The sequence below is a fragment of the Melanostigma gelatinosum genome (genome assembly GCF_949748355.1).
Source record: "Melanostigma gelatinosum genome assembly, chromosome: 7".
In the NCBI taxonomy this organism is placed as follows: Eukaryota; Metazoa; Chordata; class Actinopteri; order Perciformes; family Zoarcidae; genus Melanostigma; species Melanostigma gelatinosum.
In genome coordinates, this window is record NC_136640.1 from 2,930,890 (window position 1) to 2,958,786 (window position 27,897).

Genomic DNA, 27,897 nt, shown 5'->3' on the forward strand with positions numbered 1-27,897 from the left:
ATACATTGTTAATTCTTTTTTTAAACATTCAAAATAGACGCCATTTTCATTTACACTGTGGTTCAGGTGTTTATTTTAATTTTAAATGTTGTATTAATATTCATCATTTTATCCGGGACCAGTTGTTCTACAAACAGATGTATCGGAGCATCATCACAGGAGCGCGAGAGACAGTATAGCGCGAGCGCTGGCGGTTAAGTAACACCGACAATCTCGCGCCGCGCTGGTTCGAACCGGCTGGAGCTTCGCGCTGCGTTCAGTGTAGTGGGGTTTTCCTGTAAATGTACACTTTGTTTTCACCAAAACTGCTGTTGTCACACTCGACAGACACTAACATTAACAGTGAAACATTTACGTTTATGTTTAAATACAGAGGAAATAAAGCACGTACAATCATAACCTGTTGATGTATTTTTAAAACATAAAATTAAAAAGTATTTTTTTTTATTTGTAATTTGCTCACATCGAAATTTAAATAGCTGGAGTTTATGAATATGAAATGTCCAGCATCAAAAATCCTCTATGTTGTTTTTTTAAAGCCCAACAGAGACACATTTTCTGCCATTAAAGCCCCCGATAACACTTTTCCCCCACAGGGTGTGAATGCAACATCAACTTCACGTGTAGCTGCTGCACGAGCTATGTCACTAGCAGCCAATAGGAGTAGAGTTGCTAAACCCTAAAGCCAATCAGATACGCTTGGGGGCGGGAGTTTAAAAGGAAAAGTCATAGGAGAGGTTTTACATTCACATCAAAGGCCTTAGCTGTTTCCTGTTTGTGCGAATCTTCATCTAGGCCACCATCATCATCATCATCAGACACGAACAAAGAAATGTTTATGATTCATCCAAAAGACTTTATTATAAGATCAAGTAGCTCCTAGTTGGAACAAGAATCTGCTTTATTAAGCCAAGTGTGTGTTATGAAACATAGGTAATCAATAAACAGTGCAATTGAAAGACATCATTTAGAAATAGAAAATATGACAGTTTACAATGTTTGTTATGAAACAAAGAAGGAATTTTGAGTTGCTCTCAATGTGTACATTTTCAGAAATGGGTTTATTTCGAAGTAAGTTACACATACAAGGAATTTGGTTTGGGGCTTGATGCCATTTGTTTGTAGTATGTGATAATATAAATAAATATAAATAAAACAGTTCCCAGTGAGCTATATAAAGTCATCTGACATAATTTTCAATATTAAACACCCCTGTTCTTGTCTTCCAGGCTCCAGCAGCCTCCCTCTCCTCCAGTCAGGAGGCCCAGTGACGTGCCTTCTCTCTACCCAGCCAACATGGCTCCCACCCTGGCCACGGCCTTCTCCCGCCGCTGGTGGATGGCGGTGACGGCAGTCATCGAGAACCTGCTCTTCTCCGCCGTGCTGCTGGGCTGGGGGTCCCTGCTCATCATGCTGAAGTCGGAGGGCTTCTACTCCTACCTGTGCGAAGGGCCGAGTGAGTAAAGCTTTATGCTGATGTCAAAAACATGCCACGGACATTACCCACAATGCAACGCTGACTGCCGACAGATTGTTGAGAGATTGGGCCGCTAGTAGCAGCTAGCGTAGCTACAGAGGTCTCACTTCTCTCTGACTCCAAACCTCCACATTTTAGTCTTTCGGTCGTCAGCCCCAACCGACGTCGCCTCAAGCGATGTCACTTGAGCGTTGATTGTGATTAGATGCTAGCTGTGGAAAACCCATTACTTCCAATGGCTGGCGCGACGCCACGTTGGCTTTTTGCTGCGTCCAGCAAAGTGTGCCGCTCACGGCGGTTAGCTCAAAGCTAAAGCTAAACCTAAGTATACCATCACAGAGCCAATAGCAATTGTGGAAAAATATCCCATTACGTTTGAAATGCGAAATCAAAACTTTTCCAGGACACGAAAAACAAGTTAACTACTGAGCCGGCGGCTAGCAGCTAACAGCGCAAACAATAGCAACAGTGCTAAGATATCTGTCTTTCTATGGTATCGCTTAGAGGAACTTATTGTATGTAATAACAATAGTCAATCTTATTCGTCACTTGCTCCACTGATACTACTTTTACTACTACTGCTAGTATACATGAACACATTTGTGATGCAAAGAAGCTACATGTAGCTCCACTCAGCCACAGACGGCCTCCTTCTGGTCTTTCTGCAGTTTGAATTTAGATGTTAATGAGATGAATTTAGATGTTAATGAGATGACTTTACATGAGTATCTCAGAGTATTCAAACGCTTTCAACAGGCTGATTATGACACTCTGTGAGTGGGTGTGTTGGAATTATGGAGATTTAAGGACACACAAATAATCAAAAAGCCCCTTTTTCTGCTCCGGTTTCACCTTAAACCGCTTTCACCTTATTTCTTACACTGTTTCTTTAATTGTTTTTAAATCTCCTTTTCTTTTGCCTTATGTTTTGATGCTTTTAATGGTTTTATGTGAAGCACTTTGAATTACCTTGTTGTTGAAATGTGCTATACAAATAAACTTGCCTTGCCTTGCCTTAAAAGTAACACAAACAGATTGTTATTGATCCAACAGATGGGAGTCAAAAAGTCAATATGCCAGCAGCAAAAACAAAAGGCTCCGAACAAGCTTCAAAAGCAGCCGGTGATCCCGTATTTTATTATTATTTTACTCTCCTTGATCAAAGGTGGTGCAGGGAGCTGCTGCACTCAGCCAGCCATCATTAGTTACCGTCTTTATGACACAAAATTGCTTCCGCTCTGAAGATCAAACCGGGTTGAGGACTATAGCCGGGATTTTTTGGTAACCACTCATTTTCATATAAAAGCAATGTGGGTCAGGTTTTAACGCAACAACAAGATGCTCAGAATGCATGTGTGAATGAGACCTTTCATGCCTTTATTCTCCTGTTTTTTAGTTTCTCTGATCGTCTCATTGTGTCTCTCCGTTTTCAACAAAGAGAGCAGTGATGAAAGCCTTTCGGTGATATTATCGCACGTTTATCCATTCACATGACGCCCACCTGAGAGCGCTATCGTTGTCACTGCAGGTAAAAACATGAACTCTCATTTCTCCGTCCATCAGCGGATGCAGCGCCGTTTAATCCACCGTGGATGGAAGCTGACAATCCATCTGTTTTATTATAGCCTGTTTATCTGATTGGGTTAGGGTTCAGGTGTCTCTTGCCGTTGACTCAGCTCTTTCCACGCTGACCTGCTAAATAGTGCTGAATCAGCAGGTTTTTTGTGTCTGGAATCAGGTCAAGAAGGTGTTTTTGTGTGTGTTTTTACTGGACATTGTGTTCAATGCGTTTGGTTGAAGTAATGTTGCGACATTTTTGACATTGTGGAAAACTCTGCAAAAAGGTTGAGACCTACGGCGCTGCTATTGTTGTGGAGCCTTTTTCATGCATGAAGTCGTGAAAATATCCTATTTTTAACATGACATCTTGAAAGTAGAGACCGCACCAGCGCTGACGCCAAATCTAAAGCGATTTAAATGTAAAAGTTCTTTTTTTTTTTTTTCGCAGTAGTGCTCTTTAAAAGTAGACTTTGACATGTAAAATTGGTGGTTTAAGTAAGATTGTTTTTTTGCATGTACTAGGAGTTTCTGTTCCCCCGCTGTGGCTTTTGGTTTTGAAGAACATGATGTGTTGGTGAAACTCTACTCTCCCACGGTTGGATGGTTGGTTGTGTGTGTGTGTGTGTGTGTGTGTGTGTGTGTGTGTGTGTGTGTCACATAGCGGAAAAGAGAAAGGTGTACATTCCTACGTCATGGAGCCTCGTCTCTAGCCTCGCTTCACGGGTCATGACTGCGTCTGTCAGCGCCGTTCTTTCACTGGGATTCTCGGTTGTTTTCTCGGTTGTTTTCGACGAGATAACATTAGAACAACTTGTCTTTGTTCATGTGAACAGAATGTCCTAATCTTCTTAAATACTCTGTGTGGATTCACTGGGCTGTTTAGTATTGCTGTTACCTTCTAACCATCACTCGACCCCTTCACCTTTACATAACGACTGATACCCTCTTTTTTTTAATGTGCTGACTGTCGGGTTGAGTTGTGCATCTGCAGGTGAATAAAGGCACGACTTTGTAGCCGTTGGTGCATTCTGGTAATCATTAAACTAACTGACTCTGTAGGGGGCGAGTGTGTTTGACATCAGTTGTATGTTCAGCATCAGAGGAAGCTTAAAGGAGAGAAGGGCGCGGCAGAAAAAAAGGAATTGTGGGAAACATACACTCGGAAAAAAATGTATTTTTTGGGGTTTACATGAATGAGAAAAGCCTTGTGATGGATAACAGGTGAACACATGGTGTGACTCCTCAGGAGGAACTTTGCAAGACTTCAGATCAAGAGTGTGTGTGTGTGTGTGGTCGGGGCTCTTCCCTTACGGGACAATCCCGTTGTTTTCCCATAGACCGCTGTGTGTACTTGAATACTACGCATCACAGTGGAGCTGAATGACCTTTAATAAAAGCCCACAGATCATCATATCTCTGCATCCTCGCGTTTAAATCGAACCAGTCCTTTCTGCAGCTGCTTGTTTTGAAACATAAAAAAACCCACTTACATCAGAAGGTCATTAAGCCACTTTACCTTTCACCAACTTACATCCTCACAGGGCTCGGGCGGCCAATTCTCTGCACAAGGATGCACTGAACATGATTTAATAACTTCCTAAATTCTGCCCTCAGCCCAGAGACCTGCATCAACACCTCCTCTATCTTGCTTTAACTTAAGCTGGCCCAACAGCGGCACTACATTTCACAGGGGATCAGGTCCTCAGCTGTGCTGTTTATTAGATTCAGCAGAGATTAGCTGTTGCGGGACAACTTGCCCCGAAGTTCTGAAATGATAAGTGCGTGTTTACGCCTCCCTCCCTCCTCCTGATATCAAACATGTTGTATCAGTCGTATCATGTTGAGTCTATTGTTCTCCCGGTGCTTTGACCAAAAACAAGTCAAGGTGAGGGAGGGTTTCTCTGTTGATACCAGCAGAGTTTCACCGTAGGCAACAGTCTAATAGAGCAGATAGACGGAAATAGCCTCTGCATGAACTCAGTGGATTGTGTTTACCAGTGATTCAGCAGGGAGGCCTGTCCGTGTGAAGCTGTTACAGAGAGTTCCCCTCCCCTCCGCCGTGCAGGGGTTCAGTTGCGACCATATCTGGGCGCCTGTTTACCCTGTGTATTGTGTTGTTTTCCCTTCGGTTGGTTGACTTGACCTCTAGAAAGACAATATAACAATTTAAAAGCACTTCATTACATGCAACAGTCCAAAGAAAAAGCACACTAATGTATTTACAGAATGTTCTTATTGATTTTATCATATTATTGGATTATTATTGATGATGCATGAATGTATGAGCAGCATTCTGATGTTGCAGTCTGAAGTGGAATCAATGTATTTGCTTTTAATCTCTAACAATGCTTCATATTGTATATAAAGGTTGTATATTTTGATGTAAACAACAATAAGAGGCTACAGCCATGCTAGCTTCTGCGGCCCTTTAAGCTAAATGCTAACGTCAGCTTGCTAACATGCTCACAATGACAACATGCTACTGTTTATCATGTTTAGCATCTTAGTGTTGTGTGTTAGCATGCTAACAGTTGCTAATTAGCACACAAAGTCATTTGGAATGTCATTAGTTTAACATGTTTGTGGTCATATGCTGCATTTCATTTGCCTCGGAAATCGTAATCAGCAGCAGGGAATGACTGCGTTCAACTTTTATCTAACAAGTCGCTCAACTTAATGGGGTTTGCTCCAGCCAGGTTAGCTAATATTATCAATACCAGTTGATAACAAGACTTTACAGCGGTGTATAATATACAAACTCCATAGCAACATGTTCACAGAGAGGACGTGAACAGTTACTGTGTGTATGACTGATTTAATGAGACATAAGTAAGACAGTAGTGCTAATAAACAGCATATTACTACATCGTATTAACTGTTGAGTCGCTGAGCAGCCATCTTGGATTTTGAGGCAGGGGTTGGTGGAGACTTGCTGAGTCAGAAATTCCGTTTCCACTTTCAGAATTAGACCAAAGTATTTGACAAATTTCAGTGTTGACCTGGTGCTACATGGAAAGTTGAGGGATCACCAAAGTTATGAGGATGTATCCTCTGTGGAACATGAATGTTTGTACGAAGTATCGCGGCACTCCAACCCCAAAATGTCACGAAAAGTCACAGGATCATCAAAGTTGGTCGGATTCCTCCTGGTGGGACCATGACTTTCTGTGCAACATGTCACACAGTGTATCCAAATGTTCAGATATTTCAGTCTAAACTGAACACAGACAGAAAGACAAATAAACTATAACTGCCTAATACATAGTAGTAAAACAAACTTTTCCCATGTATAGTGGAGCAGAACTATTAGGTTACATGAAATGGAACCTCTGCCGTAAAGTGCAGAATCGTACCATTGTACTGTATGTAAATAAATAAACCACTGAATACAACATGTCACAGACTGGACAGGTTGTATGCAAATAATAGCATAAATCATGGTTCATTGTCATTTACATAATTGCCGAAGCTGTAAGATAATAAAGTCTTTTTCCTCTCCACTCTCTTATTTTACTTCACCATCCAGAAAACAGCTCCAGCCTCAACCTCTCCAACACGTCCACCTCCGCGTCGCCCGATTCTGAGGAGTACCTCGACATGAACGGATGGCCCATCTGCAAGGACCAGGACGAGATGCTGAACCTGGCCTTCACCGTGGGCTCCTTCCTGCTGTCTGCCATCACCCTGCCAATGGGCATCGTCATGGACAAATACGGTCCACGGAAGCTACGACTTCTGGGCAGGTGAGAAAATCTGTTTTTCCACTTTAAGATGATATAAAATTGGACGGTTTATTGTCTGTTTGGTTATATTTATTGGCATTGCTTTGTGGTTCCCAGTGCCTGCTTCGCCTTCTCCTGCCTCCTCATCGCCTACGGTGCCAATGATCCCAACAGTACGTATCATGTCATCATGCCTCGCACTTTAATCAATCAGACTTGGTGTCAGCAGTGTAACCTTGTCTCTAATCTGCTCTTTCTCCTGCAGATCTGTCCATCCTGATCTTCTTTGCTTTGGCGATAAACGGGTTCGGAGGCATGTGCATGACCTTCACGTCTCTCACAGTGAGTATTAAAGCTTCACTAAGATTACAATACTTGAATTTTTTTCAGATTAAACATCTAACAAACAACTGTCAAACATATTCCCTCTAGAATTTAGTTTTTATAAATCTTTAAGTAAATCTTTGTGCTGTCGATCAATGGAAAACCATCTTGAGAGCGCTGACATTTGAGCCGGAGAGGCCAAAATTGAGGACGCTATCGTCTTGTTTTATACAACATCGCTCTGCCGGAGTACAAACTGCTCCACAAAACATATAAAAACATTATAATGTGTTAACAAAATGGATCTGAATATACGTTCCCTTTAGTTATTGTTTTTGCCTGGTTAGCTAACTTCCCATTTTATTACTATGGGGCTCGTAATTGGATCGTAATTGGGGAATGTAGCTTGAAACGTTTGAAGCCCTTCCTCTTTTTTTCGATTGGTTACGAATGGCACAATGGCTGAATATTGGTCATAGCTGTCCGTTGGCGTGAACAGTGCCGGAAGTGAGCGTGCATACGAGCTATTTTTAGCATGTTACAGCTAGCTGGACAGCCACAGTAGCTCTCTAACAAGTCCTGCAACTAGTTAGTGTCAGTCGCCAAGCTTTTTTTAATGCACTTATTTTGCAAGGATGCGGTTCTTTGTGCCGCTTTCTTCAATGACCCGACACTAAAACTCTTTAATGAGGTTCTCTGTTGGTTTATTCAGACAAGTCAAAAGAAATAAGACTGAGTAACAGAAGGCCAGTTTCTAATAAAATGTCAGCGAACAAGAATAGGAAATGAAATGATGAAGAGCGGATTAGAGCGGATTAGAGCGCTGTGGAGCGACGGCGTCAGATGCTGATGAAGGAGAGGACTAGAGAAGGTCGGTGGAAAGATGGAGAGGAGACATTTAGGAAAGATGGACGTAAGGAGGAGACTGATGGCTGAGCAGTAGACTCCTGGGATGAAGGGATGAAGGGGATGTATAGACGGGAGACAGCTGACATTGATGGATAAGAAACGCCGGTGGTCGGGATGATCCAGAGAGAGAGAGAGAATTAATAATGTATTATTCTCTGCTGCTGTGGTTGCGAGCCAAAAAAAGACTTCTCCTCATTACTATTTCATCCACACTGACACATGGAGCTACAGTGTGTGTGTTGGGTCCAGTTTGTCCCAACAGCACAATAGAGGTGTCAATAATCTACGATTCAATGTCAACAAATCGTAAACATCAGGGGGTGGATCGTTGAATATATGTGTTTTTATATTATGTGTTCGTGAACACATGGTGGATATTTCTCTGCAACGTTTTGCAGCCTCGTCAGCGTGTTGCTTTATTACGAAACACACCGAGAGCAGACGCCGTCACAGAGGGGACAAACAGGAAGTGTGTGTGTGTGTCTCTCCACACATAATGCGCTGTTTCCTCATCAGGCTGCCCACTGGGACCCTGACACACACACACACACACACACACACACACACACACAGAAGTTGCATCCCGTCCCTCCACCCAACCTCTCGAGTCTTCAGTTTTGTTTTTGTCTGCTCCAGTTTCAGCTGCTCTCCCGCTCTGCAAGGCTGGACTTGCACACACATATGTCAAAACTGTCTTCTGTGCATGCAGGCGTTCTGTGTGTGTGTGTGTGTGTGTGTGTGTGTGTGTTGCTGTTTTAGCTGTGGAGAGCCTTGAACATACAGTAGGCTGAGTCACAGCTCCATGCAGGCCTCAGCTAATGTTTAGTTTGCACCGCTGACTCGGCGTGAATAGAAAAAAACAATAGAATAAAAATACAAACATATATGAACAATAGAATAACAATTATTAAGTGTAAAATATAAAATACAACACCAGAAGAATAAGAGTGACTCTTATTCTCTTTGAGTAAATAAATAAAGTTTAAAAAATTGAAGTGAAATAGAAAAAAGTAAAACAACAAAGTTAAATACAAAAGTATAAATACAAAGTGTATAAGAAGTGATAATAACACAAGAGCTTATTGGAAAATAAATACAAAATAAACTTCTGTCTTCACAGGAAACAACTTAGTTTAGTTTAAGCAACAAAACTACTGAGTTAGGCTTTTTAAAAAATATCCTCAAATACTGCGTGAGAACAGCTGGCTCTCTGTGTGTGTTTGCGTGAGAGAAACAGAGATCAGTACTCTGGCTCTTCCTCTCCCGGCCTTTTCCTGAATCTCTGGGTCACGGGTTGTTTACGAGTAAAGCAGCTATTTTAAGAAACCTGTAACTTGTTATTGCTCCGGGGGGGGGGGGGGGGGGGGGGGGTGAAAAGAAGCAGCATCACGGGTCATTTAAAAAACTCCTGGAGTCAGGGTGACCATCCAGGATTTCTTTCATCCTCCTCTCCCTCCACTTTCTCTCTAATCTCTCCTCCTTTATCGAGGTTTGCCACACTTCCTCGTTTCCTCCCGTGGAAGCACACTCAGCACGGAAAACAGGGAGTGGAGGAGAGGAAGAGGAGGAGGTGTTTGATTCCCTCCTCTGCTATTCATTCCTCCCGTTCTGTGGCTGTAAACAGCTTCATGTTACTTTCTTACGAAACGGTCCGGACCAGACCGCCTCTGCACACATACATACGTATATATATATATATATATATATATATATGCAAACACACCCATAGGCCGACAGGAAGCCCCTCCTCTTGTTCTTCGTCTCGGTCGAGGACCCTCCTCCTGCTTCCTGGGTTTGGTCTTCCAGTCTGAAGCTCGGCTATAATCTAATTTCTATATCTGCGATGTGTATTTCCTCTCTGTCCGATCCCTTTGAGAAAATCTAAATGTCCTGCACATTTTCTCCCCTGATGACTGAGTGGTCTCTTTGTTGGGAGGAAAATGTACGCATTTTATTTATGCATTTCATTCTGCTCGGTGAAGGGATGGGAGCAAATAGGCAGTGAGATCAGATTGCATGGTTTGATGGGGGAAGTACAGTATGCTTTATGTTGAAACGAAGGAGAGGGAAAAAAGAATGCCAAAGGTCAAGAAATTCAAGATCCGAGCGATAGACAGTGCAGCTGTGGCTGATGTATGGGCCCATATGGATGTGGCTTTGTGTAGTGGTCTGAATATCTGTTCCATGTGGAGTCTGGATCGAGACAGACACTGAGGGGTCCTAAATGAATCCGCCTTAAAAAGGAGGGACGCAGAAGAAGACGTCAGGTCGATGGCGGTTTGCAGCCTGGTGCTCGTCAGCTGGTGTTTGCTAATCTTACGGCCCACTTGGCAGCTCTTTATGATGGAAAGGAGTGCTATCCAGGACAGGACCGGTCTGAGCTGGTTCTCAATGGTCCAGGCGGCAGGGCGGCTAAAGTTTCCACTTGCTGCAGCGAAAAAACCCCCTCTCGCTTTCATTTCTCTGTTCTTTCCTCTCAAAAGACCTCTGTCCAGTTTCCTCTTTCTCCCCGATAGCCCTCGTCTGCCTGTTGGGCTCAGCATGTTTTGTCACTCCAGAGGCCTCTTTGTCACCTCACACTCTGCCTTTTCCATTTCCATTTTCAACACTCAGCACACACTCGTATCCAGACTGACTTACACAAGTGCAGGATGGACAGAAGGTTTGCAGTCTCAGGGGAAACTTTGACTTAAGTTAGATTCAACAGGAGATGTTTAGGGTTCTTAAATGATCCCAGATACATTTTCATATTATATTTACATATTATTACATTCAAAACATGTGCCCAGTTAAGGGATACAAGACACACATAGATTATAGAGAAGATATCAGTGTTGCCTGAAGCGCTGCTGAAATATCAACAACAACTCTATATATATATATATATATATATATATATATATATATATAAAGTGGGTCACATGGTGCACGGCCGTCGTCTCCTTTGTTTGCACCGATAACAATCATCACTCTCACAAAAGCAATCACAGCGGAGCAAGTTTCAACGACACCTGTCCAGGTGAACTGAGCTAAAAGCACGTTTCACAGCATTAACAGGTGTCGACAAGTTTGAGGTTGTGTTAAATGCTCACAATTAGCTGCTGAGTTCAGTGGTTTTATGTATTGGCAAAGCCACGGACATTTAAAAGCACTTACACTGCTGCAGGACATTTCTGGCAGTTGCTCAAGAGCTGTTTGGGTGTAAATGTCTCAAGATTAGCCAAAAAAAGGAAAGACTTGTTTAATTCATCTACATTTTTCCTGTTTTGTTCCGTTTAAGTTTTGCCTGCAGGTTAAATCCATTATCCCAAACAAACTGTGGTGGCTTGTATTAAATACTGAGTTACCTGGATACTGTTCAAACAAAACCCTGACATGCATGGATCCACTTATTGGATCCATGCATGTCCACCTGTACCTGCCTCCAACCGTCTCTTTCCTCCAGGTGACTGCTCTGAAGCTAAAACAGACCTTGAGTGGCTGTCCAAACACTGAGCCCATCTGTGTGTGTGCCCTGCCTCTCTCTGCACGGATACACTGAGACTACAGCCAACAAAAGAGCTGTTCAGGGAAGAGGCAATAACACAACATATGGTGGGTGTTACTGTTTTAAAGACAGGTCTGCTCTCAATCGCTCCCCTGGAGACAAACGTACTGACTCTAATATCTATTGTGTCGCTGAGATTAGTAGGATAGTAGAAGTATTTAAGAGATAAGTAAAGCCTGATGAGGTAGAGAAAGGGGAGGTGTTTCCAAAACAAACACCTGTGATTAGGAACTACATGGTCACATACTGTACCTCCACGGCTGACACGCACATGCGATACATTCCTTTGATGATTAAAAAAACGCTAGTTGGCTCTGTTGTCTGTACTTTGTGTTAGTGCTAATTAGCAAATAGTAGCGTGCTAACACGCTAAAATTGTTGTCCAACGTTGTTGGACTTGATATTGTCTTGGTCTCGTGCGTTGTTGGACTTAATATTGTCTTGGTCTCGTGCGTTGTTGGACTTGATAGTGTCTTGGTCTCGTGCGTTGTTGGACTTGATATTGTCTTGGTCTCGTGCGTTGTTGGACTTGATAGTGTCTTGGTCTCGTGCGTTGTTGGACTTGATAGTGTCTTGGTCTCGTGCGTTCTTGGACTTGATATTGTCTTGGTCTCGTGCGTTGTTGGACTTGATATTGTCTTGGTCTCGTGCGTTGTTGGACTTGATATTGTCTTGGTCTCGTGCGTTGTTGGACTTGATATTGTCTTGGTCTCGTGCGTTGTTGGACTTGATATTGTCTTGGTCTCATGCGTTGTTGGACTTAATATTGTCTTGGTCTCGTGCGTTGTTGGACTTGATAGTGTCTTGGTCTCGTGCGTTGTTGGACTTGATAGTGTCTTGGTCTCGTGCGTTCTTGGACTTGATATTGTCTTGGTCTCGTGCGTTGTTGGACTTGATATTGTCTTGGTCTCGTGCGTTGTTGGACTTGATATTGTCTTGGTCTCGTGCGTTGTTGGACTTGATATTGTCTTGGTCTCGTGCTTTGTTGGACTTGATATTGTCTTGGTCTCATGCGTTGTTGGACTTAATATTGTCTTGGTCTCGTGCGTTGTTGGACTTAATATTGTCTTGGTCTCGTGCTTTGTTGGACTTGATATTGTCTTGGTCTCGTGCTTTGTTGGACTTGATATTGTCTTGGTCTCGTGCGTTGTTGGACTTGATATTGTCTTGGTCTCGTGCTTTGTTGGACTTGATATTGTCTTGGTCTCGTGCTTTGTTGGACTTGATATTGTCTTGGTCTCGTGCGTTGTTGGACTTAATATTGTCTTGGTCTCGTGCGTTGTTGGACTTGATATTGTCTTGGTCTCGTGCTTTGTTGGACTTGATATTGTCTTGGTCTCGTGCTTTGTTGGACTTGATATTGTCTTGGTCTCGTGCGTTGTTGGACTTGATATTGTCTTGGTCTCGTGCGTTGTTGGACTTGATATTGTCTTGGTCTCGTGCTTTGTTGGACTTGATATTGTCTTGGTCTCGTGCTTTGTTGGACTTGATATTGTCTTGGTCTCGTGCTTTGTTGGACTTGGAATTGTCTTGGTCTCGTGCCTTGTTGGACTTGATATTGTCTTGGTCTCGTGCGTTGTTGGACTTGATATTGTCTTGGTCTCGTGCTTTGTTGGACTTGATATTGTCTTGGTCTCGTGCTTTGTTGGACTTGATATTGTCTTGGTCTCGTGCTTTGTTGGACTTGATAGTGTCTTGGTCTCGTGCTTTGTTGGACTTGATATTGTCTTGGTCTCGTGCTTTGTTGGACTTGATATTGTCTTGGTCTCGTGCTTTGTTGGACTTGATATTGTCTTGGTCTCGTGCTTTGTTGGACTTGATAGTGTCTTGGTCTCGTGCTTTGTTGGACTTAATATTGTCTTGGTCTCGTGCTTTGTTGGACTTGATATTGTCTTGGTCTCGTGCTTTGTTGGACTTGATATTGTCTTGGTCTCGTGCTTTGTTGGACTTGATATTGTCTTGGTCTCGTGCTTTGTTGGACTTAATATTGTCTTGGTCTCGTGCGTTGTTGGACTTGATATTGTCTTGGTCTCGTGCTTTGTTGGACTTGGAATTGTCATGGTTTTGTGCGTTGTTAGTCTTGTTTAACTGACAGCAATGCATTTGTAGACTTCAGCTAGTTTTTTAATTGGATTCATGGGAACCAGAGAGCATGCTGGCAGGTTTTCAGAAGACCAAAGGATCATCTACAGGGTCAAATGTGTTTACATTTCGTGACGTTCATGCTATGAAATTTAAGTCTGTTATCTTTCGACTGTGTACAGTTACTGTGCAGTCAGTTTGCTTGTTGTGTGTCTGTTAACGCCTGAAGCCACAGCAGATTCTTTGTCCTCCTCCGGGGTTTAACGGTCACGGACTTGTCTGCTTGACTGATGTGTCATTGACTCTAGATACTAAAACACCGTAATCTCCTGACAGCTGCTCCTCCCATCAACGCACACGAAAACATTAATCCACTTCTTCTTTTCGTGATTTTTGGAACAAACTGGTTTGCGTCATGTTTTTGGGAAGCGGTGGTTGCAGCTGACTGTGCCTCAGAACCTAGAAACCTATAGAAACTCCCGGTGTGACATCATCGCACACAGATGGTTTGGGGTTTTTGTTGTCTGGCAGCGCTCAGTCAGCTCACGTGAGTGTTTCTCTTACTCAACCGGTGAGCTTGCAGAAATGATCGCCAGTAGCAACAGTGCTGTTCCCAAATGAACCTGTTCCCAGAGTGATTAAAACAAACATGGGTGTATTAGTGGGAGAGACTCAATGGAGGTTAGGGACTGACTCATCTTATTAGTACCATTCCTTTGTTTCTGCACTGAATGTCCATTTGTTTTTATTCCAAGGGCCATACAATCTATGTAGTCATGCACTGAATATATAAATGGGAAATCATTTGAACTCGTGAATTAGGGACTGTATGCAAATCTTTGGGTTGGCGAGTGGAGCTGAACCTGGAGGCCAAGTTAAATATCCGTATTAAATTGGTTTCATAACCAGTTAAAGGTTAACATTAAAGTGACTCCCATGCATTGCAAAGGAAGGCTGATAAGAATAATTTTCATACAGTCCCTTAAGCTTTGTTTGTTCTGACGCGTGGCTCGATGAGGCATTTAACACTTTTCAATGTAGTGTTCTCCAAAACCGGACGTTCAAACAAAATCAACTGTGAAGAAACAACAAGACAAGAAGTGTCCCCGGCAAAACGCCATAAACAAACCTCCACAAGGCCGAGGAGATAACGTAATTATCTGTGAACTCGTATCTCATATTCATGGACTACTTTATTACCTTTATACAGGAAAGAAGGAAGTCGCATTAATAGAAACAAAGGTGGAATGTCCTGTCAACAATTTGATTTGGCTGCAAAATATTTACTCAAATATAGATTTTTAAGACATCCTGTTTTTAAAGCTTTTAAAAACAGTCTGTCCTTGTACAATCCCGAGACATATTAATGGTGCTTTTATCAGTGAACTATTTGTCACAGATCGCGCACAACAAGTTAGAAGTATTCATAGGTACATAACCAAGCGCAGGCCGTGACTACGTCATTTCCTGGCGCTCTCGCCGGCTTCACGATGGCGACCATGAACTACGCTTTTCTCCACAGCATGCCAACTCCGTTTTAAAATTGTTCACCAATCGAAGCATCTCTTGCAAAAGACCGTACTTGACAAGTGACCCATCGTCGAAGTCTAAAGGATGAGGAAGTGAACCTGTTGACTCTGCGTATCAAATGGCCTCGATGCGTCGCGACCACATCAGGTCTGCTGAGCTCCTCTCCTCCAACTGGGCCAAAGTTCATCCATCTTACCCCTTGAAGGAAGTCAGTCAGTCAGGACTCTTCCAGTTGAGCGGCCGGAGTGGAGCCCCTCGTTGTTTCGGATGCCGTGGCAGGGACGTAGCACATTATTTTTGGAGCCCACCTTTGGTCCAATTAATCCGTGGAGGTGACATCCGTGTTGGGGTGAGAGGGTTCAGTCAGCTGCCTAACAAGCTGCCCCCCTGTGGTGAGCACAGCGGCCGGATAGACGGGTGGACGGACAGATGAGGACAACAGTAGAGGGGAGGGGACGGCGAGGCTCTTTAGGACCCATGATAACGGCACACCGGGATTTATTTAGCTCCGTGCCCGTCTCTTTCCCCAGTGACCCACTTCAGTCCCTGCTGATGACCTGGAGTTTGATTTCCTTTAATGCTTGTTAAAAAGCTTCATGTTCCCCAGAAACATCACACTAATGAGACAATAAACATCTTATAGCCACATGTTGCTCCCTTACTCATTCTTTTTGTTGTTACTTTTTCTTGAAGAGGGATGTTTATGTATGCTTTGAAACGGTTCAGAACAGCATGTGCTCTGGTGTCAAGTTGAGCATTGTTACGCAACAGGCTCTTCTGTCTCCGTCTCCACTTCAAAAACAGTTTGAGGGTTATGGAACGGTACAGGCTGTACTTTGAGGTGACGAGCCAAACGTCAACAACGAATAGAACACTGAGGGGTCAAGTCATTTAATTGCTTATCAATTCAACTTTTAGATTTACATCCGACAATTAAAGTCACATAGTCTCACTTGAAGTTAAGCTGTTTGAAAAGCACAGTGTGCGGAGCTCACGCCTCTTATCTGTTTGGAGATTGTCGTCTGTGTTTTGACTAGATTTGTAGTTGCTTAAGTTAATAATCTGCTCTCTCTCTGCGTTTTCTCCACAGCTCCCCAACATGTTCGGAGACCACAGGTCAACCTTCATCGCACTGATGATCGGATCCTACGCCTCGTCTGCTGTCACTTTCCCCGGCATCAAGGTAACATTTGATTTCATTTTTCATACATTTTGTCCTCGTCGCAGCACTCACGATCACACAGAATGGCGTATTGATTCTCCAGTATGATGTTTCTTTTTGGTAGGTGATCTACGATCTGGGTGCCACCTTCATCATCATCCTGCTGGTTTGGGCCGCCTGCGCCTGCCTCGTCTTCTTCAACTGCTTCGTCAACTGGCCTCTGGAGCCCTTCCCCGGCCCAGAGGACATGGACTACACGTAAGACGGACACACACACACACACACACACACACACACACACACACAGAAGCCTCCTGTAGCCTCCAGCCATCACTAGAAAGCAGCCGTTGTAATGCTGCTGGCTGACCTCGGGTTAAACCTGGTGTAGAGGGATTCTTTGTGAGCTCAGACGGCCTGCATTCTCCACAGAGATCGCTGCATTGCACACATACTCAAGATTGCATAGACATGCAAGAGGCTTGAGTGAGCCCTAAAGGCAGGAAATTGACTCTAAACCCAGATTATCAGATGGTTTTGCTCTGTCACCTAGATCCTTTGTTTCCTCCTGGTCTTTTTACCCTTTTTCCCTGCTGGTGTTTTTTTCTTTCATTTGATTTACTTGCCCAATTGCCAAACGTCCCAGTCCGAAAGGGAAAATGTCCTATTAATGAATAAATAAAAATCAACAGATTTGGACAATTGGACAAACTTTTAAAACCTCAAAATGTTTCCCTTATACTTTGTTACAGTCATCTATAGTAGTTATTATCATAAAAACACACATTGATAAGGAAACAAATAATTGTATTTTTACTAAAATATTTGCTAAGATTAAACATTAACATTGTATTATAAGCTGCTTAGAGCAGGTGTTCTTTAATATCTATTTTCTTCAAACTACTGTTTTTTTTCACTGAAAACTACATTTTACGAGATAGTATTTAACAGAACTGTGCTAACGCTAGCTTACGATTAGCTTAACGTCAGCTTAATGTTAGCACAGTTCTGCTTGGCACAAAAACCCGGAGCTAACCGCATAGCAACATTTGGAACAACTAACTAAATCAGATAAAATATAAAGGTATTGATTCCCATCTTGCTGCTCAAATTATTCACAGTGACCGTTCCATTGAGCTACATTATGGTGCATTCAATTTTAAAACGTTAAAAAAAAAGTTTGGGTGTACAATGTTGTCATGATGTGTTCAAATATACGTTAACTTTAGCTTAATGTTAAGCTTGCGTTAGCTTTAGCTCAACGTTAACTTACCGTACATTAACGTTAGCTTTAGCTTACCGTACGTTACCGTGAGCACAGTTCTGCTGTAACATTAGCTTAACATTAAGCTAGTGTTAGCTTTAGCTCAACGTTAGCTTAACGTATGTTGTCGTGCCGAAGCCTTAATGTCGAGCCCTGTTTCACTTCCTTCCTCTTCTCCTTCCACCGTTCCTTCAGGGTGAAGATCAAGTTCAGCTGGCTGGGCTTCGACCACAAGATCACAGGGAAGCAGTTCTACCGACAGGTGACCACGGTGGGGCGCCGCCTCAGCGTGGGTCACTCCATGAAGCACAACCAGCCGGCCACAGACCTGGCAACGCAGGAGGCCAACAAGCTGTGCCTGTCCACCGTGGACCTGGATGTTAAGTGCAAAGCCAAGCAAGAGAGTAAGTCTGAGACCAAATAGAGCTTCTCTGTGTGCAGGTAATGTTGTTAATAAGGGTATTTTCTGATAACATGCAGTGAAATTTTCCCAATCTATGGTACCGTAAATGCCCCTTTACCTCTGCCCTACATCCACGCTAAATTAACCTCGGTTACCCCGACACCTCCAGGCCTCCTCGCTCTTTGACACCGGGGTCAGGCACTCCCAGTGGGGGGGTCTGGTTCCTCCCCTCTCGGCCTCTTTGGTAGCAGATAGACCGTGTGATTAGTTCGGACCCCGTTCTTAGAAAAAGCCGCTCAGCAGGTGTTTTGGCGCACTGGCAGAGAGCCCCAGAGCAGCATTGTAGTAGTTTGTAAGGTCGTGTGTGTGTGTGTGTGTGTGTGTGTGTGTGTGTGTGTGTGTGCGCAGTCAGGACGCACATGGTTGGTTTCATAACAGCTGGACATGTTCCTTCTCTCAGGAGCTTTAAAGAGGCCCTTATTACACACATCGACCTGGTTCCCCTCATTCCTCTCTAATTTACGAAGGCAGATTTGGGCCATTTTACGCCATCGTCTACCTGCTGCAACGAGCTCAGTCGCACCTGGATGGATCCGGTGGCTCGGTGAGAATCACTTTCTTTGAGTTCTCCAGTGCATTTAACACCATCCAACCAGTGCTGCTGAGTGAGACGCTGCGGGTGGTGGGGGTGAACGCATCCAGCGTCTCCTGGATCACTGACTACCTCACAGCAGACCACAGTTTGTCCCACTGGGCCGTGTGCTGTCTGATACGGTGGTCAGTGATATTGGAGCCCCACGGGGAACTGTTCTGTCTCCCTTCCTGTTCACCTTGTACACCACTGACTTCCAGTACAACTCGGGGTCATGCATCTGCAGAAGTTCTCTGATGACTCTGCAGCGGTCGGGTGTATAAGGGACAGACGGGAGGAGTACAGGGCAGTAGTGGAGGACTTTGTGGAGTGGGCCGGTAGAAATCACCTGCGTCTGAACGTGGCCAAGACCAGAGAGATGGTGGTCGACTTCAGGAGGAAGACGACGGCTCCACAACCGCTGAGAGTTCTGGGAGAGGATGTGGACATGGTGGAGGAGGACAAGTACCTGGTGTCTCCATCGACAGCAGACTGAACTGGAAGAACAACATCAACGCTGTGTACAAGGAAGGGGAGGAGTCGACTCTTCTTCCTGAGGAAACTTCGATCCTTCAACGTGTGCAGCAAGATGCTGGAGATGTTCTACAGTCTGTTGTGGTCAGTGCACTGGACTCCTGTAGTCTGCTGGGGGAGCAGCATTGGAGCCGGAGACACCAACAGACTGAACAAACTAGTTAAGAAGGCCGGCTCCATCATTGGCTGCAAACAAGACAATCTGGAAGAGGTGGAGAGGAGGACACTGAAGAAACTATGATCCATGCTGGATAACCAGGACCACCCTCTCCACCACCTCCTGAGGGACAGCGGAGCACTTTCTGTAACAGACTGATGCAGCTCCGCTGTCACAAGGACAGATTCAGAAAAACATTCCTGCCCTCTGCCATTAGACTTTATAATAAAACACCTCGGGCCTGATCATCGTCCTTCACATGACTACAACGCTACAGGCTGTTGCTTGTTGTTGGTGATCCTGGCTCTACTGTCCAGGTTGTTTAGTTTAGTTTACTAGTTGCTAATTTTATTTAATTAATACCGCTATATTCATGGTATATACTGTGCATTTCTATTTTCGATTCAATTCTATTTACATCTATCTATCTATCAATCTAAACAGAGAAACAACTCGGGGAATTTCAGGGATTAAAATTGTACATTAATGAGTAAAAAAGCTTCACCATAATCTGTGTTTTCAACACAAGCAGTGATATTTATGTTCCTTTTCCGTGTTGTTTTTCGCGCGGTTTACTCAAAGGTTGGTTTTTAGTGTTAGCTGCGCTGGAATAAAAGACGCGCCTGCGTGTAGTCAAAGATAGAAGTTGTTCATCTCTATTTTCCCGGAGCTTACATATTTTTTATTGATGTTCATAAAACCACGCCTAAAGAACATTACATCTGTACGCGTTTCAGGACCTTCGCATCACTCGGTTGCATTAAGAGCAATGAAAATCAGACGGCGGCTGATGTTACCGCAGTTTTTCACTTCACGATTTGTTTTATACATGTACACATCTATATATCTCGCAAATTTGTTCTTTTTTTCTTGCAAATTTTCCACTTTAATCTCAGAGAATATCCACGTTTTTTGCTTGTAAATTCCGACTTTAATCTCAGAAATTCTGAGTTGTTTTCCCCGTAATTCCTTTTATTTTTTTTTTTAATTTAAAGATTTTTATATTTTTTATTCTATCATCATGTAACACACAAATTAGGTACTTAAAAAGTTGGCATGGCCACAGTGTGAAAGTTTGGTATGTGAACTACAGAGGCTAAGTCTTTATTTCAAATTAATTGCTTGGATTTCAAAATAAAAGACATAATCTAACTAACATTTTAGCTTCGACTTCTTTATCGACTTTTCCTGCTGCCACCAGGAAGTTGATATTTGTGGTTTTTAAATTAAATGTTTAAACAACTGGTGGATGGATTTTTATGATATGCAATTTGGTACAGATGTTCATGCTCCCCTCAGAATTAATTGTAATAACTAATCTCCTCATCATGGCTGTAGTTTTAGGTTATTTTAATTTAAAAACATTAAATGTAAAGCCTCCACCGATATAATGTCACAATATTGAAGAGAACACAAAATGAATACACATAAGATATATTCCCTAAATAAAGATGGAGACCTGTTCTGGGTAATGAACCCATCTGCTCCATCTGCACAACGACAATTAATCGGTTGGTACCTCTCCGTACAGACGGCTGCGTCCCATTTCTATTTACGCTCACGACTTTGATCAATGATCAACTTTTTCCCAGAATCCCGCAGAGTAGACTTACTCTGAGCAGGAAGCTCGTCCGTGTAGTTTTCCACCATGTGAGTTTAAGAAATGGACGACAGAAGACGTTGTGTCCCGTCGTTGGAAACAGTCGAGCCAAAAGCCGACTTTTTACATTTTACAGACTGAAATATGTTTCTGAAAAACTGGCAAAGGAGTCACAGAATCCGGGCGGTATTGACCTGAAATCTAAATCACGATATATTCTTAGTTCCTTATATATTAAGAGAAATGCTTCTGAAGACGCTGTTACTGTCCTCTTAACTGTGTTACGAGGACGTACTTCACACAGTAGGCCTTAGAGGTATAGTCAGAACATTTATTGTGCAAAACTGCAACAATAAATATAAAATAATACAAAACCTTTTCACATTGCTCGACGGTTCACTTGCGGAGGATGTTTTCTTTTGATTTCCTCATGTTCCAGAACGTGATTTCATTTGCAATCGTACCCTTTTTATGTGACAATTCGGACTTCGCGGCGGCTCTGATTGGTTGTTTTCCTTTGGGAAATAATGACAGTCTGAGGAAATATGACAAAAATATATCATTTTGATAAAGTTACCAACTGTAGCTTTAACGCCCTGAAACATTCATGGTCCCCAGAAGATGGATCCTAGTAGCTTTTGCTCTAGCGCCACTGTGAGGTTGACTTTTGTCAGTGACAGAATCTGAGCGGTATTGGCCCGAAATTTAAACAACGTATCCGTTATCTGCTATTAGAAGCCATCTGATCGTAACGTCCTCTCCTTCATTTCCCTCCTCAGCTCAGTCCTTCATGAAGAGCATCTTAAGCCCCATCTTCATGCTGAGCCTCATCACCATGTGCGTCACGCAGCTGCGCCTCATCTTCTACATGGGAGCCATGAACACCATCCTGGAGTCGCTGACGGAGGGAGACCTCAGCACAGGTGTGTGTGTGTGGATTCAACTGTACATGAACATGGTTGCTGTTCTGTGAATGGCTTCAACATCTAACCACAGTTAGCTGTCAAGACTTTCCTCTGTTGCTCTTTTCTAACTCCTCTCTCAGCTGCTTTTTCCCGCTCAGCTAAACCGCCTCGTTGCCTCTCTCTTTCTCTTGCTCTGCCTCTTTTTCCCTGTCATGCCGGCTTCTTGCAGTGGAGAAGATGCACGTGGGTAAGAGACCGCAAGGCTTTTAACTTTACAAAGATCTTACCACCTACACTTACACTTCAGAGCCTCCTCGGCCGTCTGTCGTCTTCTGTGTTTCGCTCGTTTCTTTGCCACTCAACCCTGTAAAAATACATCAAAATATTGGTTGTAAAGTACACAAAGATAACTTGTTTTTTGTCGCGTGTGTGTCTGTCAGTGAGCGTCTACACGTCCATCTTCGGCATGCTCCAGCTGTTGTGCCTGATCACCTCTCCCGTCATCGGCTACGTCATGGACTGGAAGCTCAAAGACTGCGAGGACGACAATGACAAGAACGGCAAGAGGTGAGCGACAAAACACGTGAAAATACAACACGCAGACAGGAAATAAACCTAATTTATGTTTTATTCTGTTCCATCAGAGAGCCGGGTCAGCCCCGTCCTCCCGACAAACAGATCCAGAAGATCGTCAACGCCACCAGAGCCTTCATCTTCACCAACCTGCTCCTGGTCGGCTTCGGAGTCAGCTGCCTCGTGGAGAACCTGCCTCTTCAGGTACACGGACGGAACACCGGAGAACACAACTCTTTTGGGGGGGGGGGGGGGGTGCACATTTTCCCAGCATGTGCTGCCCGAGTCTAATGCTGCAGAGAGACAAAGAGGCAGAGAAAGTGTACACATGTTCAAACAGGACAGACTCACATGCAGCTCCTGGTGCCACTAAGTCCTGCAGGGACACCTGCTGGACAACACAAGCGTTGCGTGTTATTTAACTCTCAGTGTGAAGGGGAATACAAATTGAACTAACAGACATCAATATCAAACTTCCCCGGTTGATTACTCGCATTAAAACAATTATTTTCTGAATTACAAGTTTTCTGAATTTCATGTTTTTATGTGCAAATGAGGCATTATCTTTTTAAATATGTGCACATTTTTATACATTTAGATAAAATCAGGTTCAAAATTCATGTTTAATGTTGTTGAAATATTAGAGTCAAAGGGTTTATTATGAGAGAATTTTGAATATCTCTTTATATCACTCCATAAATCAGAAGATACGGTCAATTTTGTTGATTTTCTCCACGTTTTAGAACTAAAATGTGTATAAATGAGTCTCTGAATGATGTGTGAACAAACCCCTCTGTTAACCTTCAGAACATAGAGGAATGAAAGTGTAAAGTTTGGTGAATGTAAGAGATACAGAAGTGGAGATTTCTGGATCAGAGTCTGAAAAACAAATAATTTCGAGAAACCGTCCTTTAATTTGTATTATGCAAAAAGAGGACTTTTTGGGAACTTTTGGTGAATTTAGGAGAAAATCTAAAAACACAAAATGGAGAAAGTAGTAAAATAAACACCTAAATTTGTATTCTGGATGATTCCTTTAAAGTATTCTGAAACAAGACACGTTATAGAAGCAAAATAGACTAAAATCTTTAGATTCTTTTCTTATTGGAAAATTTAACATTTTCTTTCTCGACTTGTCTCCTCTTCTTCAGATTCTGTCCTTCATCCTGCACACCATCGTCAGAGGCTTCATCCACTCTGCAGTCGGAGGCCTCTATGCTGCTGTGTGAGTGTTGATAACACGATGATATTAATAACTTTATTAATATATGATTCTTTAAGCTCAGTCTAAGCTCCACTTCAGAACTAAAGGTGGTGGATTTGGGTTAAAATCAGGACTCTGTGCAGACCAGTGAAGTTCTGTTGAACTGTGATCATTTCTGTACGGACCTCACTTTGTGAACATATTTATGTAATAATATTATTATAAGACATTTTGGCCCGTCTCACATGAGATTACAAGACACCATTATATGTCACACATCTTCCAGTCTTGTACAAAGCATGTGGGGAAATAAACAAAACTATATATTTTTTAAATATCAACAGATTATCTCAGTAAAGAGTTTTTTTTGTTCTCTTGTCCCATATTTTCGCCAAACAACTATATAATAACTAATTTATATGTTTCGCATGTAAACAGACATTTAATTGTTTGTACATTGTCGTCTTAATAAATATATATATGTATATGTGTGTATAAATATGTATATTCACACACACAATATTGATATATATATATGTTATATATGGTCATCTTCATTGGTAATCAACATTTTTAATATATTAGCAAAAAATGTCTTTACATCCGGATTTATTCGATCAATAAATAAAATGCTCCGACAAAAAAATTTGATTATTACGAAAAAACATTTTTAAAGTCTACACAGAAACTGTCCACATACTTTTGTCACATACTATTGACTATATGATCACCTGTGTGTGTGTGTGTGTGTGTGTGTGTAGTTTCTCTTCAGTTAGAATTGAACCCTCACAGCTGATATATTCAAACCTAACGGACTACTTGTGAATCCACCGCCTGAGACATGTTGTTTGTCCCTCGCAGGTACCCGTCCTCTCAGTTCGGCAGCCTGACGGGCATGCAGTCTCTGATCAGCGCTCTGTTCGCTCTGCTGCAGCAGCCGCTCTTCATGGCCATGGTGGGCCCGCTGGAGGGAGACCCTCTCTGGGTGAGACGACTCGGACATGAGGACGTATTTGAGGACGTTCTTTTTAAACGTGTGTCGCGGTGCCCGTCTGACCCTCCGTGTTGTCGCTTCTTTCAGGTGAACGTGGGCCTGTTGGTGCTGAGCATGCTGGGATTCTGCCTCCCGCTCTACCTGCTGTGCCACAGCCGACACCTGCAGCGCCTCCGGGACGAGCAAGACGAGGACCCCAAGATCTACGCCAAGATCAACGGCGACACCAAGCCCGAGGCCTTCATCTAGACCGGAGAGAGGGAAAAGAAAAGAAGAGAGAGGAGAGGGAGAGGGAGAGAAATCCTCCACCAACTTTCACTTTCACGCACACCATTTTACTGCCGATCTTTATTTGTTGGATATGACTACACGCCACTGTGACAACCGGTCCCACCTTCTCTCTGACGCTACACACTGTGACACACGCCGAGAGCTCCGACTCCCTTCGACTGCATCGCTGAACTGAGGAGGAGAAAATGGGAGAAAGAAGCAACGGCGGACTTTTTATTTTAATTTTATACACACATATATACATACATATCTCCACAGATGACTCCACTACACATCTTCTCTTCACTCTCATTTCTCTGTGACGATGAACTTCTGCCAGTTTAAAAAACAAAACAAAAAAACACAGAAGAAGAAGATGCCAGCCAATGAAAAAGAGGAGACGGCATCTTTCAAAAAACGTCACCTCACGTGAACTGACTGTGGCGAACAGACGCTCAGTGACAAATAAACGCACTCCGCTGGTTGCTACTTCAGCTGGTTGCTACTTCCTCTCGTGCTCGAAGGGCATTACCTGAATACGATCCACAGACGGCAGTATTGGTAGCAGCTCAGATTGAAAACGCACACAACATGTTAGTCCGATAAACACTGCAGCAGCATCTCTGCGTGTGTGTGTGTGTTTTAGTGTGAGGAAAAGACAACACTGCATGATGCCAGAGACGCTTCTGGTTCCTGTATTACTGCTAAAGACACACACTCTCGATTTGTTTTGTTTTGCTCATGAATTCCTTTTTGTCTTTTTCTTTTGTTGTTCTCATATGTATTTACTTGCAATATGATGGCAGATGCGTTGTTGAATCTTTTGCTCAATGTACGTGATCTGAAGAGGGGATGGACACACACACACGCGCACACACACATCGTGAATTTCTTTGGGAAGTCTCGATCTCGTCGCAGCAATAAGTGCTTCTGTGAGGTGCTGGGCAACACGATCACACACTTCAATTCATGAGCTGTGTTTCTAAAAATCTAAAACAAAAAGGTGATATTTCAATCACAAAAAATGCATTTTTGCTGCAACAAATTGCCATCAAATATTGCTCTCTTTCAGCAACACGGTGGACTCCAAAGAATCAAGTCAGGTTACCGGAGGGGTTTTTTTTCTGCACCGCGACACAAAAGTGCAACCTCAGCGACCTGGTGCAGACGTTGGAGGGAGATGTTTGCAGGAAGGTAGCGGGCTGATAACGAACCAGAGGAGGTGATAATGTTTGACTCACAGAGGCACTTCCAAAGACCACCATGACCCTCAGAGTGCCTCTCTATGTGAACAGAAGTATCCCCCTTTCTCCCCCACCCACCCATCCATCCATCACTTCCATCATCATCAAGCGCCAGAGCTGAGAGACGAGACGCCCCCCGAAATAATACGAACGGCACACGATGCACTTTAGACCTCCTGAAGATAAGTACAGGACCTCAGTCACGTATCTGCTAGTGCTGCACGATGAAGAAAAGAATGTAAACTGTAGATTTTTTAAATTCAGAGCATGCGAGAGATATGCGGTTATTTTTTTATACTCACAGATTTTAAACCCAGATTCATGCTTCACATGTTTATTATGTCGCCTTTCAACGTGCACGGACAAGCGCGGGGCGGCGCCTCGTCTCTCCAGCTCTCGCGGACGCACCGATACGAATATATTACACATTCATTCAGCCGAGTATGGAGGAAGAAACTTTTGTTGAGTGTAAAAACAAAACTTTGGGCTAAGAAAACTGCATAGAAAACGTAACTATTTTTTGTACATTTCTCCGCAACAGAAAATGAATTCACGCACAATGCCAGCACTGCATTTATTAAAAGATTAAAGACACTTTGTTTTTGCTCATAGATCTTCGTCAGGCACCAAAACGGCGGATTTACAACAAACCCTTCTCAGATAACGTGCAGGAATTCTTTCTTTGGTCAGTCATTTTAACCCAGACGTCCTTTTATGGATTTTTGTCAAACTTTATTTGTACGATACGCAGAGACGCACAGAGACACTTGATTGTTCCTCCTCGAATAAAATGGCGGGAAATTGCACGTTTTTGTTGTGTCTTAACACCAGTATTGTACTTTAGAAATTACAACAATGTGCGTAGAAATGTACAAAAGTTCATTTAAATTGCACAAATATTTAATGACAAGTGTGCAGTTTTTTTCACTTCAGAGGTTTTCGCTGTTCGTATAAAACGTGAATAATTTAGCGCCACAGAGTGAATCTTAACTAAAAACCGATGATGTTAAAGACTATAAAGAAGAACTGTAATGCAGTACTTTACGCCACCGCTATGAATTGTGGGTAATGATGGACTCGCTCAGTTCAAAATCTTCATTCCCTCAAGAACTGATGAGCACTTTTTCTTCACTGCCGTACCTTAAACGCCTCACCTCTGACCCCGGCCTCCTACCGTAGGACAACACTCTGCAGTACTTTGGTTTATCGATGGAAGTATTGATCGATCCCGTGTTCTCTGAAGAGGAATCTATTGTGTGCGATGATAGGAAATGGGGGTTTCTTTCCTTTCTCTTTGCATGTACCTTTTAAAAAAAAATCTACCTACCATGCTCCAATTTAGTTTCGCTTTATTTCCTTCTGATGTTTACGAGACTGTGTATTTTCATGATCTTATATTGTATATTTTGTGTTTTCTTCTTGTGTCTTGTACCACAGTATAGACATTATCATGGACATGTTGAAAGGAAAAAAAAGATCAATATATGAAGCAAAATAAACACAATCATTTGTATAGATGTGGTTTTTAATTTTATTTAAATGGGGTGGTTGAGATCTTGTAGATGTGAGACAGAGCAGCAGGGGTCAGACTCTCACTGATAATACAGTGTGTGTGTGTGTGTGTGTGTGTGTGTGTTCAAAGAGAATAGGAGCGTGATAATTGAGTGATACACGAGACGACTTTGTACGCAAACTTGTTGGGCAACAGAATGAGGCCCACAGAGGAGCCTCCTCATGGGGCGTCAGCTGAGTTACAAAACTGGTTGAACCCGAACGGTTTCTGGCTGTACTGGTTCTGACGCACTGGT

At 43.0% G+C, this 27,897-nt stretch overlaps 1 protein-coding gene across 2 annotated transcripts in view; it reads left to right on the plus strand.

Annotated features, from left to right (window-relative positions):
* Positions 1 to 27,596, plus strand: part of LOC306780138 (large neutral amino acids transporter small subunit 4-like) — a 28,892-nt gene extending 1,296 nt beyond the window's left edge. The window contains exons 2-15 of one of the 2 annotated variants that reach the window (XM_079272362.1): positions 1,230 to 1,456; positions 6,564 to 6,780; positions 6,877 to 6,932; positions 7,025 to 7,101; positions 16,242 to 16,334; positions 16,438 to 16,571; positions 17,770 to 17,978; positions 21,679 to 21,822; positions 22,034 to 22,051; positions 22,245 to 22,371; positions 22,449 to 22,581; positions 23,529 to 23,602; positions 24,443 to 24,566; positions 24,663 to 27,596. In XM_079272362.1, coding sequence (XP_079128488.1) covers positions 1,297 to 1,456; positions 6,564 to 6,780; positions 6,877 to 6,932; positions 7,025 to 7,101; positions 16,242 to 16,334; positions 16,438 to 16,571; positions 17,770 to 17,978; positions 21,679 to 21,822; positions 22,034 to 22,051; positions 22,245 to 22,371; positions 22,449 to 22,581; positions 23,529 to 23,602; positions 24,443 to 24,566; positions 24,663 to 24,824 — 1,728 coding nt within the window. In that variant the 5' untranslated portion in view covers positions 1,230 to 1,296 and the 3' untranslated portion in view covers positions 24,825 to 27,596. The remainder of the gene's footprint in view (positions 1 to 1,229; positions 1,457 to 6,563; positions 6,781 to 6,876; positions 6,933 to 7,024; positions 7,102 to 16,241; positions 16,335 to 16,437; positions 16,572 to 17,769; positions 17,979 to 21,678; positions 21,823 to 22,033; positions 22,052 to 22,244; positions 22,372 to 22,448; positions 22,582 to 23,528; positions 23,603 to 24,442; positions 24,567 to 24,662) is intronic. The other variant, XM_079272363.1, reaches the window with a different exon arrangement.
* Positions 27,597 to 27,897: the final 301 nt, after the last annotated feature.